The sequence below is a fragment of the Priceomyces carsonii genome (assembly GCF_900007245.1).
Source record: "Priceomyces carsonii strain CBS4050 genome assembly, scaffold: Debaryomyces_carsonii_scaffold_4, whole genome shotgun sequence".
Classification (NCBI taxonomy): domain Eukaryota; kingdom Fungi; phylum Ascomycota; class Pichiomycetes; order Serinales; family Debaryomycetaceae; genus Priceomyces; species Priceomyces carsonii.
Window position 1 is genome coordinate 703,455 of NW_026946677.1, and position 12,928 is coordinate 716,382.

Consider the following 12,928-nt stretch of genomic DNA (forward strand, 5'->3'; position numbering starts at 1 on the left):
TGTTCTCAACCGTATAGCATTGTATTAGACGATTGAAATTTCCAAATCGGGATTGATAACTTAAAAACGTCGCTAGTCGGCACTTTCATTGAAAATAAGCCTTTAAAGACGGAGGAACTTGGAGCAAAGATTGGTTAGATATATCTCTAAAGGTTCATTAATAGGAATTGAAAGAGTTTTCTTAAAGGCTTTTGTAGGGTTGAATTGAAAGGGATATATATTACAGATAATAAAATTGACTGTAACATGACTTGGGAGCCGACTGATAATTTTTTAAAAGGCGTGATAGTGAAGCCATTTCTTCCACTTGATAGACTTCCTGACTTGAAGAAAAATAGCTTGAGAAACTTGTTTCCAGGTGACGAAGTCTACGTGTTCGAGGTTAAAGATAGCAAGTGGGCAAGAGGTTATGTCAAGACAAAACCATACCCAAGGGACTACCTGATACCTACGAAATTGGATGAATTGCCTCCTTCTAAGGTTGAAATAGCTATCTTTCCATTGTCTTGTGCTAAGATAATAGCAAGAGAGTCCTTTGGCGACTTGGAGTCTGAGAATGGCAGTAAAGATCTGCTTCTCCCTGTCACAAGTGCTGAGACGACTGAAAACACATATTCTGACTCGAGCGAATTACACCCACTTCCTAGGTTGTCCACTAACTTCTTCAAAGGTTATCAAGATCAAGACCAAGACCAAGACATTATAGACTCTTTGGAGCAGTTATGTGCTTTCATTTATGCAACATACTCATATGGGGATTTTAAACTTTTCAACAATCTATGTGAAATCTATTATAGCTTGAATAATACAAGAATAAAGCTTGCAAATGAAATATTGACTCATCATGAGAGAGAACTAGCTAAGGAGACCATAACCTTCTTACTAAATAAAAGTGCAAAATTACTAGCCTCATCATCTTCAGTAAATGAAGAGTCCCAAAGATCACAGAGCAATACAAGTGGCGCTTCTGGTTTCAAATCAATATTAGCTAGAGATGCTATTTCAGGAAAGTTGTTATCAAAAGAGTCTTCTCCTCTGAGAATTGCATTCAATCAAGTTCTCTGTGCATTAGATCCTAACTTTCCTATCAATGCACATAATCAAAAAAGTGATTATTCTTTGAAACCAATTGTCAATAAGAGATTGCATAGTGAGCCTCCTTCAGAGGTTTTGGTAGAATTCAAATCACTTCATAAGACTTCGAACTATCAGCCACCAGGGTTAACAGGTATGATCCTATACTTTTACCTCAGAAATAATCAAAAAAGATTGTCTGAAGCTTTTGCTGTACAATCTGCGGGTACCATGACAGATGTGAAAAATATAAGCTCTGCATTGTTTCCTGATCTTCCTCGCAATGAAGTGGAGAATAACAGAATTTATTTGGTTGCTTCGTTAGTGGAAGAAATAGAAATTGGTAACAAGGGAAACGATGCTTCTAGTTTGAAAACTGTCAAAAAGGGCCTTGCACTAGGAGTTGCAGACGTCACAAGAGTATATTCAAAGAATTTGAATTCTCGTTATTCAAATGCCGCTTATCAGTTCACTATCAAATTATATTGTTCGTTCAGAGGCAAGAAAAATTCTAAGGATGAAGCTTATTGGAATGATGGATGGGGTGGATTAGTGGATAGAATAATTTCTGGCTCTAATGTCGGCATCGCGGTTAATCCTAGAGCCGAGAAGGTGATTGTATCGGTGAAGAGATTTAAGCATGAATTCACCAATAAATATATTCCCGTTGCTAATGCTGCACCTATTGCAAGGATTGAGCCTCTTTCTTTCGACCCTTTGGCCGAGAATTACGAGCGCGTCTATCTTCAACTTGGAAAACTTAAGTTATTTGAAGGTAACAAGGATGACCTTTTAACAATCACAGTCGCCGTTCCTAAAAATGATGCTATTACGTTTGCTAAAGCTTCAAATCAGGAAGAGGGATCTGTCTGGCCGTTTGTTTCTGTCTGTTCGGAGGAAAATATTGGTGAAGTAGTAAAAATAAATGGAATAAGCTTGAAAAATCAAGCCACCAGAGTGCTGAATGCAGAATACATTGCAGTTTCGTTATATGTCAACGGTATTCTCGAAGGAACAGGCTCAATACTATACAAAGCTGGCTGCAAGTTATATGAGTATGATATAAAGTCCGAAGGAATTGACATAGTATCAATTGAAAATAATGCTCCGGTCGCTCATTTAGACTTTACCACACGGTATATGGGAAGAAGATTTAATTTGAATCCATCAATTGAGATCATTTTACAATTTGATAAATTTTTCCAACTTGGACAACAAGGCATTGATGAAATCTCTTCTTCTTTGAAGGCTTTTTGCGAGCTTGATATTCCTCAGTTGGTAAAGTACTTTTCAGAATTAATGGCTACATTTTATAAAATTGCAGACTTTGCCGTAAATCAGCTCGAAGTTACAGGCTCTGAGTCATTGAAAAGTAATATATTTCGCGCTATTATTTATTTAATAGATGCTGTGTGTGGAAGGCAAGATCAATATTTCTATATGGTTGATTCATTTTTGGATGCAGACAACGACTTGCCAAAAATTGGGGTATTTTTGTTGGAAATGTTTGCCGACGTCTTTGCAAATGCAGAAACGAATTGGAATTCTATATCAAGACCCACTTGCAGAACTGCACCATTGCTTCTCAAACTCGCAATTGCAGCACTGGATAAAACTAAGAATCCAGATATTTATGAGGCTGCGGTTTCAAGATTCTTTGAGACAAGTGCTAATTTTCTTGCAATTAAATCAAACACCTTACTTACGGCGCAAGTGTATATTCTTGAAATTGTTGATTATGTGGCATCTATCATGCTAGATATTGATAGTTCAAAAATTTTGAAATATGAAGTCAGTGCTATTGCTGCAGTTGGTGTTAGAGGATTGGGGGCTGATGATGAAAAGACGAACCATAATCGTAACATTATCAAAGAGCATAAGTTAACAACTACAAAACTTTTACTTATAGACCGATTGTTAGGTACCGAACAAATGAGACATGTTGATTCTCGTTCAGTTTTAATTGCACGAGCTGTGGAATGGGCAATACAAATACTTGAAGGACCCATCGATATTGAATGTTCAAGGCTCGCCACAAGAATTTTGATGACTATTTGTAATTTGCTTTGGAATCTGGTCGTCAATAATGGAAATAAGGAGGAGATTCATTTATGCTTTTCTCTTTGTAAGTTGCTTCCGACCATAAGTAAAGCAATAATCAAATACAATAAGTATACAAGATCTAATGATTACTTCAAACCAAAGAATGCGTTTACTTATTTATTTCCCACTGCATATCCTTTCAAGCAGGTTACAGTTGATCCTACTGTCAAAAATGAGACTCTAGTTGAAATATTAGTTGAAATGTCAGTTGTATTTTCTTCAATTGCAAAAATTGGAATGGCCACAACAAGCAACGAAGGCTATGAAAAGATCTTGAAGACAACCTTAGATTTCGATAAGGGCTTATCTAAATATCATAGTGAATTTGAAAGCGATGATATAATGGCCATTATCTCTAGTGTTAGGATTATGAGGCAAGGAAAGTTCTTTCCTGAACAGAAATGGTTGTCTTTATATGCTTCAATTGTTGAGGGTTGTTTAGTGGCTATGGAGTTTATAAGGCCCACATTAATTTCTCGCTTCATTCCTCAGGATGAATCTGGAACTTTTGAGCGATCTCTATGGGGTAGCTATTTAAGAACATTGCTTAAGTTGGCTACATTGACTCCTGTATCATCTGAGCACCTATTGAAAGTACAAGCATCTACTTGTTACCAAATTACAGGAGATATGCGTAAAAGAATTGCAAGTTCTATTAAGGAGACCTGGAGCGCATTGGCGTGGGACGCTACTGAAAGCTACCAAAATCGCTTCAATTTGAACAGATTTGGAGGATATCAGGTTGAATTCATTAATAAGGATTATGCGGTATTACAAGACTTGATGCCATTTGTTTTGCAAAAGCACGAAGAGTGCCAGGCAGTCGGTATTGAAATCCTTTGGTCACTTATGGTATCTGAACTTATATTAAGTGATTCTTTAATTGAAGTCCAGAAGGAGTGTCTTCTTGGATTTTATAATTTGTTTCATGAAAACGGTTTTAAACCTAGAGAGCCAGAACAATTAAATTTTGTTAAAAAAATTCGTTCAATAGCTACATTACACGAAGGTGATGAGGCATTCCTTCATATTTCCAATTTTATTGATGTTATCGATGGATTTTTGCAATCACTCGAGTCTTCTAATGAAATTCCCTCAGGAGTTGAATTTGAGAGTGATAGGTTATTTCAAAGTTTGAAAATAAATACATATTTGAAAGACTCAGATAAACCCGAAATGCTCTATTCTTTCATTAATAAGATGTACGAGGACAACTTGGCAAAAAATGATAATATTCAAGCTGCCTTGTGCTTAAACATTCTTGCATCAATATACAGCTGGGATCATCATGTTATTCTTCCAGCTACCTTGAGGCCGAAATTTCCAGAGCAAACTTCGTTTGAGAGGAAGGAGGCATTGTATAAGATGATCGCTGTTAACTTCACGAAGGGAAACTGTTTAGAAAGAGCAGCAGATACCTACAACGAACTTTTAGAAATTTACGAGCAAAAAACATATGATTTGAAAAGATTTGCCTATGTTCATAACAAATTGGCTAAATTATATCTTGAGATGGAGTCTTCTGAGAAATTGAGCCCTTCATACTTTAAAGTATACTACTTCGGGACGAGCTTTCCTTCGAAAATCAGAGGAAAACTGCATATATATGAAGGTTTGCCTTTCGAACATATTACATCAATCCATGACCGCCTACAGAGATTATTTCCAGGTGCCAGGATATTGTCAGACGACAATGAGGTGAGAAAAATTGAAGAAAATGGTAGCGTAGGAAAGTTCTTACATGTCAAGATTGTTGAACCAGTCCTTAAGATATCTGATAAGTTATTCAATACCTCCCTTGGTGTAAGACAATATGCTAAGAATAAAGACTTGAGATTTTTTGCATCTATGACCAAATTACCAGGTGCAACATCTGTATTGGACTTGTGGACGGAAGAAACCATTTATGAAACTTATCAATCTTTTCCCACTTTATTAAATAGGAGTGACATCAAATCAATCAAAGTTTCAAAATTATCTCCACTAGAGAATGCTATTAGAGCTATCGTTGATAAAACTAATGAATTGGTGTTATTAGAAAGTGTAATTAGCACGGCAGTGAAACAAAAGACGGACTATTCGTCGGACTTTGCAGATTTGTCAAGACAGCTCTCTGGAACAGTAGATGCGCCTGTGAACGGAGGTGTTGGTCAATACAGAGTATTCTTTAGTGACGCTCAAGATGATTCGAATTCTACCGAGTTACTAAGAGATGCCTTCAATGATTTAACAGTGGTATTGAATCGCTGTCTTGAATTACATGCCAAATTGGTCTCACCAAACATGAAGGCTGCACACGATCTTTTAGCAGAACTATTCAGGAAAAATTTCGATGAAGAAATCACGAACTTGAATCTCGATTCAGATCATGCAACTTCGTCTTACGAGAGCTCTATTTCAACATATCCCAGCTCTGTTGCTACTATCGAAAAAAGATCAACCTCTAGCTCGTCTGGGAACCAAAGCATAGCTAACTACACTAACACATCCTCAAGAACCGTGAGTATGCAATCATCGGTATCTTATCAGTCACTACCTAGTGCAGATAATGCCTCAGTCAGTAATTTCAGTGCAAAACAGAGACGAAGCATCTTAAACTGGAGCAGAATCGTGAAGTAGCGAATCGGCTCCCTTCCATAGAAAATAATCAGATATACGGAGGATCAAGAAATCATACTAGACAACACTCTCTAAATAAGTAATAAATTGACCATATTTACCTCCTGTGTCTCCTCAGTAGATATTGTGCAACCATGAATGTTATATATGTGATTATGTAAGCAGAGAAAATAAGGCCAAAGAAAGTTGTCAAGAATAATGAAGATTTCATTAGTCAAATCATCAAATTAGTTATTGCCAACTCCGTCCACAAATGTTTAGATTAGCTGTTCGTGCAACTCGTACTCCCATTTTAAGAGCCCCGTTGGCTTCAAATTTTGTGAAACCAATTCGTTTTTACGCCGTTGCTCCAATTACAAAAGATGAAGTTACTGCCCGTGCTTTCGAAGCTTTGAAATCTGTCACCGCATTACAAGAATCCAAGCTTTCTTTGGATGCTTCCTTTCAAAAGGACCTTGGATTAGACTCCTTAGATACCGTCGAAGCTTTAGTTGCGTTGGAAGAAGAATTTGATTTGGAAATTCCTGACAAAGTTTCTGACGAAATCAAGACTGTTGGAGATGCTGTTGAGTACATCTTTGAAGAAGAGCAAAAGTTGTAAGGTTTTTAGCAGATAAGAAGATAGCCAATCTTCAACTACCGATGCCAGTAAGAGTGAACTTACTGGGACTACCTTATTTCGGGTGATCGACAGTTGCCTTGTAAATACGTGTTTTAGGATTGAGGCTTTCCTCTTTCGTTGTTTTCATAGCTAAGCCAATAGATGTTAGGTTAAAATCACTCACTGAATCCTTTGATTCTACGTAAAATTGTAGGTGTTTTTTTTTCTTTGATTTCATTGGTATCCCCTGGTCGTGACATTGCCATTATCTATATTTAATTAATAAACTCATTTCTCATTAATTTGATACCAAGTACTAACTTAAGTATTAATATAATGACTGAACGAGTGAGAGATGAAGGAGCGCCTGTGGGGATCTTGAAGAAAGGGACGTACGATAACGATTCTGATCCAGAAGAAAATACTCTTTCTCATACTGAAGATGATGGTGAGGACGACTATGATGATGACGATGACGATGATGACGATCAAAAGGAGCATGAACCGTTGCCGACTGAGTATCCTGGAAACGTTATACCCGATGAACATCCTGAAGAGATTGAGGCAGATCAGGATCTTACTAGTGGCTATGATTCAGATACCGATTACATTGATTTAATTCATTTGAAGATCACATCACTAGCTGATTTAAATCTAAACAGATTCAAGAAGCTAGAGTCTTTATGCTTAAGGCAAAACTTGATAACATCAATCTCAGAAGTAAAAGATTTACCACCTGGCACATTGGAAGAGTTAGACTTGTATGATAATAGAATCAATCATATTTCGAGCAGTCTAAATCAACTTGTTAATTTGAAGAACTTGGATCTCTCTTTCAATAAGATCAAGACAATTAAGAACATTGATAAATTAACTAAATTGGAAAATCTTTACTTTGTTCAGAATAAGATTAAAGAGATCAAAAATTTAGAGACTCTCAAGGAATTGAAAAATTTAGAATTGGGAGGGAATAAGATTGAATTTATCAGCCAAACGATGCATAGTCTTGAAAGCTTAACACAGCTATGGTTGGGAAAAAATAAGATCCACAAATTTGAAAATTTGGATTACTTACTGAACTTGCGTATCCTCTCGATTCAATCTAATAGAATTTCAAAGATCGAAGGTTTGGACAAACTTATTAACCTTGAGGAACTATACTTGTCCCATAATGGGGTCGAAACCATTGAAAACTTGGATAATAACTTGAAATTGCAGGTGCTCGACGTAACTTCAAATAAATTAACTAAATTATCGAATCTTTCACATCTTGTGAATCTCACCGACTTTTGGTGTTCTTATAACCAAATTTCAAGTTTCCAAGAGATTTCACAGGAGTTAGGAAAGCTACCCGTACTAGATACGGTATACTTTGAAGGTAATCCCGTTCAGACTCAGAATCCAACTGCATATAGGAGAAAACTAATGCTAAATCTCGGCCCAAGTCTAGCCAAAATTGACGCCACATACGTTCGTAGCTAGTCATACATAGCAAATCTATATATAAAGTTCTTGGTATTCTAGAGCATTTCCGTAGTTCTTTTATCTGATTGCTTTCCTGGTTTTGTTTGCGTTTCCTTTCTTCCGATAACCCCTGTTTCCCCAAAATTATCCCTTAGTGTTGCTGCATGCATGCCCCATACTCCGACAGGTTCCTACAGGTCCTAATTTGCACAACGTGATTAAGTACCACTTCCCGAAAAGCACTGTGGTTCTCCGAATAGTTCCTTGGTCATCAGTGTCTGAGAACCAAATCAAGAGGAAGTTCGATGTGGTTCCCGAAGTTGCCAGAACCGGACATTTGCACCCAAGTCAGAAATATATAAAGCAGTCCAGTTATGCTACTGACCAAAGTCTTATTCATTAGTATAACAACTCAATTGACAATTGATAAAAATCTAAGTGATAAAGAAAATGCTGCTTTCATTACGTGATAAACTTTCTGATTCTGATTTCGATGATTTCTTCGCAGATCCTTTTGGATTCAACACCGGGAGAAGTCAAGGAGACGGAACTCTCGTTCCATTATTTGGTGGGTTTGGAGAAGACAGTTTGGTTCCGAAAGATAAGCTGTTCTTGGGTTTCAGCGACAATCTTGATGTGAAAGAAGAGCCGGATAAGTATGTTCTCAGTCTCAAGGGTGCCCTGCTCGAAGGTACCAACTACAAGGTTGACTATGTCAAAGATAAGAACGAGCTTGTGGTATCTACAGTCCGCAATGTGACTCACAAGGATGATCATGGCTCATCATCGACTCACTCGTCTTCTCAGAGGACCGTAAAATTTGATAAGCCAATAAAATTTGATAGCGTCAAAGCTGATACCACAAATGGTGGCCTCTTGGTTACTGCTCCAAAAGTCAAGGCAGACAAATAAATGCTAAATTGATAGCTTACATGATCACTTGCTAAGTATGGGCTTGTACGATCTACAGCCTGATTAGCTTTACTATATACGGTATGTATGGAATGGTTAATGAATTAGTTCATTAAAAATATTGCGTAGGATTAAGATATTCGCACAGATTACAAAAATGAAGATTTTTTGCAATAATTTATTTAAATGTAAAAGACCACGATAACAGATTTTGAAAAATAAATGAGTATAAAGCAAAGAAGTTATCAAGAGGCTACGAATGTACTACAACGACAAGCTGGTTTTCTAAATATTACAAATCTAAGTCTGTATTTCTTATCGAGAGCACAAAAAATGATAGGTCTAGTACTGACGAGTATGATTCTGCCACAAAAGACAGTTAAGAACGAAGACGAAAACATGGATAGTTTGCTTCCTTTTGAGGAATGCAGTCTTATGCCGTGTGAAGAAGAAGCTGAATACAAAATGGAAGAAGAATTGCAAGATAGCGGTATAACCTTAAGTAAGCAAGCAATTGAATATTACTCTCCAACTTTTCACCAAGAATATACGACAGCGAAAGGAAGCACACCTACAGAACAAAACATGACTTCAGGAGCTCCGATAAATCCACAATACCCAACATCCTATTTCTCTTCTACACAAAAGGAGAATGGCTCAGATATCTATGAGGAAATCGTTGATATCATTAATGCAGAGTTGCAAAATTTGGAACTAGACATCTTCAATGAATATGAAGGTGTGGAATTGGGTCTGACGGACCCTCTTGCTGTAATAACAAATGACCGGAACATCTCAGAATCAGAAAATCTCATGTCATCCAACATCCAAACTGTGCTATCAAGCTCTACCTCTCTCGATCAGGTTTCTGCACTTTTCTCTCGGGCGCCGATACAATCCAATTCTGGAAAATCGTTTGTCTCATTAGTTCAAATCCCTGAGCACACGAAGAAGACGACACCAAAGAGAAAAAAGCACACGGAGGAGAATATTAGCATTTCGCTCATATCTAACAGCCCATTTAGAGACAAAAAGGGTTCCAAAGGACGGAAGAAGTTAGTAAGACAAAAAAAGAGGTGCAAGACATCTTATATTAGCAATTAAATAGCATTTCTATGAAATCATTATGTACAGTATCACATTTTACTCAAGAATATTATCTTCAGTTCTGTAATTATCTAGCACAATTCGGTAAATGAATGAAGGTGCGAAGCCTCCTATATTAGTAATGTAGATGTCAATATGCTCAGGTGGAATGTAATCGGCTAAAGGATTGTTGACGACTTCAACGTTGTCAACTAACTCAAAATCAGAATAATTGAGTACCTCACCCGAATTCCCAACTTCAATTAGATCATCTCTATTGAAAGGGTAAAGCGGCGATAGTCTGTAGAGACCTGCAACTGCAAAAACAGGGGTTTTATGTTCTTTAGCACATTCAACGACACTTGCGACTCCAGAACTTGACAAACAACCTCCATTCGCAAAGACTGCATTCGAGCCTACTATTACCTTACCTACTCTCGACATCACAGCAAAAGTTATGCTATCCGGTATGAGAACTGCTTCAATCTTGTGTTCTGCCAAAGTTTTAACAAACCTATGAGCCAGCGTTATATCATTGGGATAATTTTCAGTCACCAACACAGTGAACTTTCTCTTAGCTCTAGCTTTAATTAAAAACTGCATAACCGTAGTCGAACTAGGAGTGGGCGTCAACAAAACCTCATTATCATGAATCAAATCTACTGCCATTGTTTCAAGCAAATCATTTGCATTAGTAATTTCATCTATTAAGTCTCTGATGGATTGTATGATAATCGACCTTAAGTCACTAGTTTCCTTTTTCAGGATCGGCTGCTTTTTTTGTTCGGAGGTGCTGTTAGTGGATAGTAAGCTAAACATAGAGCTCATCATAGGTGTCCCTAAGCTGTTGTTACTGTTATCAGTCTCTATCTCATCCCTTATTATAGCTAACACTCGTCTTACAATATTACCTGGGATAATTTGCCTTGGCTGTGCCTTAAAGATATAGACACCCACTTCCCTTATAAGCGATATCAACTCCTGCGGAGTTGTCCATCTTGTGGATATCACTCTCATCAATAAATGAGATACTTCCAATGCCACTTCTTTATCATTTTTAAACTGGTGTCTTTTCAACTTTTCAGTTACAGGCTCTAAAATGTTAGAGACATCAGGAGTAATATGAGTTACCATTGCCTTCCTCTTCTTTTAAGTAACCGTTTAATTAAATGTTGTACGAAGATATGCGAAGCGTAAGCCTTGAAGTCGATTTTTTTTCTTCATCCATATGACACACAAAAAGAAGTACGAAATGAGCTTTATTTATTGACTTTGAATCAAAACAAATTTAATGAATTGTACTGAATAGATGAGTGAGTCTAATGCTAAAATTGACCAATGTTTAGATAAGTTATTTGACTTCTCATCGAACTTTAAGGTCTCAATAGAAAGCATTCAAAAGTTGGCTCAGCATTTACGCTTCGAAACATTTATTGATAAACATGCGTACACGGTTAATCCCAATCAGTTATATCAGCAATTGAAACCTCAAAGATTGTCAATTGCTGGTTCACTAATTTTGGTTGATATCGACTTCACTAGTGACAATAAAATTATCAACTTATCGTTGTCACTGGCGAATCAAGACATGAGCATTGCTGACGGACATGGAAACGATACCAACAGAAGAATCAGCCAAAGAGAAGATATAAAAGTTATCAACATAGATTTAAATGAAAATAATGAGATGTCTATACTCAAGAAGAATGCAGATGAAGAGCAATCGATGGCTGAGTCTATTTTATTTAGTAGTTTACAAGGCACAAGATTGGGCAAATTTCCGAATAACTTGAGGTACTTAGCGTTATTGGATAGACTCTCCACTGCAGATGTAAACTTGTTCAGCTTTATAAACAAGGTGGGTTTGATTTTGAAAACTGTTCAATCGTTAGAGGGAATCAATGAGGACATTTGGGAAATAAAAGAAGGACTATGCAATAGCGTCGGTAATATCATCTCTAACGATAAAGAGGGAAACCGCATAGGGCTTTTCATCGAGTTCTGGAAAGACAGTAGATTTGTGGCTCATGAGATGAAGACTCAGGATAACAATTCGACAATGAGAAGGAATTATGGTGCATTAATTGGGGTTGACTCACATGTTGGTAGTCCGATAAACTATTTGCAAGAGAATAAAACTGACGTATGGAAGTTACAAAGTCCACATGATGAGCTTACAAAGTATCAGTTTGATTATGAAAGCAATGAAGAACATCTCAATACTTCATCGGACAAGGATACCCTGAATAGCTGGATCATAACTTTAAATCTTTCTAGTCCAGTTTTTATTCCCAATATAGTACTTGAGTATCATAATGTGGAATTTAAACTGAATGAAGACCATGAGAATGATCGCTCAGAAGCTACGGGCTACTTCTCAACCTTGAATAGTGGTTCCGACTTGAAATATCCTGTAAATATTAAAGAATCTAAACTTGAAATCAACATAACAACACAGTTGGTATCTCAGTTTGTTCCAGTAAGGCAAGTTTCTTTAAAAACAATTCATGATATAAAGAATTTGCTATCATTGTTTAGAAACTTTTTGGTATTTGAAAATTTAATTAAAAGTGTTGCAGCTGTGTCCTTTGATGACAGAGATAACGATAATAAGGATCAAAGATCTGATATAATGTTAGATGAACTCAGCTCCGAAATGAAAAAAAAATTGAAAGAAACGTTAAAGTTATCGAATAATGTAACGGATGAAGAACTTCTTGCGTTGAATGTGATCACTGATACTAAAACGAATATGATGCCAAGTTTGGACAGCTTCATGAATGATGATACCGACGAAACTACTTCAGATAATCAGCTCGTGATATCACTAGATGAAGTGAACCTTGAATCAGAAAATAATGACATAATCATATCAATAAGTGGAATTATTGCAGCCAAACTAAAAATTTCTAATGGACAGATATCTAAGGTTGTCTCGTCGGAAGATGAAATGGAAGTCGAATCCGCATCTGAAAAATTCATAAAAGGACTAAGTTTGACAGAAGATATTCCTGCAACTCTAAGCTATATTTTATAGAATAATGATATATATACAAGATGATAAAACTC

At 36.7% G+C, this 12,928-nt stretch overlaps 7 protein-coding genes across 7 annotated transcripts; 6 read left to right on the forward strand and 1 right to left on the reverse strand.

Moving 5' to 3' along the window:
• Window positions 1–246: 246 nt before the first annotated feature.
• On the forward strand, window positions 247–5,796 carry PRCAT00003863001 (uncharacterized protein; the record flags this gene model as incomplete). The annotated part of the gene is made up of 1 exon (XM_062953820.1): window positions 247–5,796. One exon carries the CDS (start codon window positions 247–249, stop codon window positions 5,794–5,796), a length of 5,550 nt encoding a protein of 1,849 aa, XP_062810585.1.
• A 253-nt stretch (window positions 5,797–6,049) lies between these two features.
• On the forward strand, window positions 6,050–6,397 carry ACP12 (acyl carrier protein; the record flags this gene model as incomplete). The annotated part of the gene is made up of 1 exon (XM_062953822.1): window positions 6,050–6,397. The coding sequence occupies one exon, from the start codon at window positions 6,050–6,052 to the stop codon at window positions 6,395–6,397; it is 348 nt and encodes a 115-aa protein (XP_062810586.1).
• A 336-nt stretch (window positions 6,398–6,733) lies between these two features.
• SDS22 (type 1 protein phosphatase-activating protein) lies at window positions 6,734–7,879 on the forward strand (the record flags this gene model as incomplete). Its single annotated transcript, XM_062953823.1, has 1 exon — window positions 6,734–7,879. The coding sequence occupies one exon, from the start codon at window positions 6,734–6,736 to the stop codon at window positions 7,877–7,879; it is 1,146 nt and encodes a 381-aa protein (XP_062810587.1).
• A 432-nt stretch (window positions 7,880–8,311) lies between these two features.
• Window positions 8,312–8,773, forward strand: HSP21 (Hsp21p; the record flags this gene model as incomplete). The annotated part of the gene is made up of 1 exon (XM_062953824.1): window positions 8,312–8,773. The coding sequence occupies one exon, from the start codon at window positions 8,312–8,314 to the stop codon at window positions 8,771–8,773; it is 462 nt and encodes a 153-aa protein (XP_062810588.1).
• A 222-nt stretch (window positions 8,774–8,995) lies between these two features.
• Window positions 8,996–9,877, forward strand: PRCAT00003867001 (uncharacterized protein; the record flags this gene model as incomplete). Its single annotated transcript, XM_062953825.1, has 1 exon — window positions 8,996–9,877. The coding sequence occupies one exon, from the start codon at window positions 8,996–8,998 to the stop codon at window positions 9,875–9,877; it is 882 nt and encodes a 293-aa protein (XP_062810589.1).
• A 39-nt stretch (window positions 9,878–9,916) lies between these two features.
• GCD7 (translation initiation factor eIF2B subunit beta) lies at window positions 9,917–10,993 on the reverse strand (the record flags this gene model as incomplete). The annotated part of the gene is made up of 1 exon (XM_062953826.1): window positions 9,917–10,993. One exon carries the CDS (start codon window positions 10,991–10,993, stop codon window positions 9,917–9,919), a length of 1,077 nt encoding a protein of 358 aa, XP_062810590.1.
• Window positions 10,994–11,168: 175 nt separating this feature from the next.
• On the forward strand, window positions 11,169–12,896 carry MED1 (Med1p; the record flags this gene model as incomplete). Its single annotated transcript, XM_062953827.1, has 1 exon — window positions 11,169–12,896. The coding sequence occupies one exon, from the start codon at window positions 11,169–11,171 to the stop codon at window positions 12,894–12,896; it is 1,728 nt and encodes a 575-aa protein (XP_062810591.1).
• Window positions 12,897–12,928: the final 32 nt, after the last annotated feature.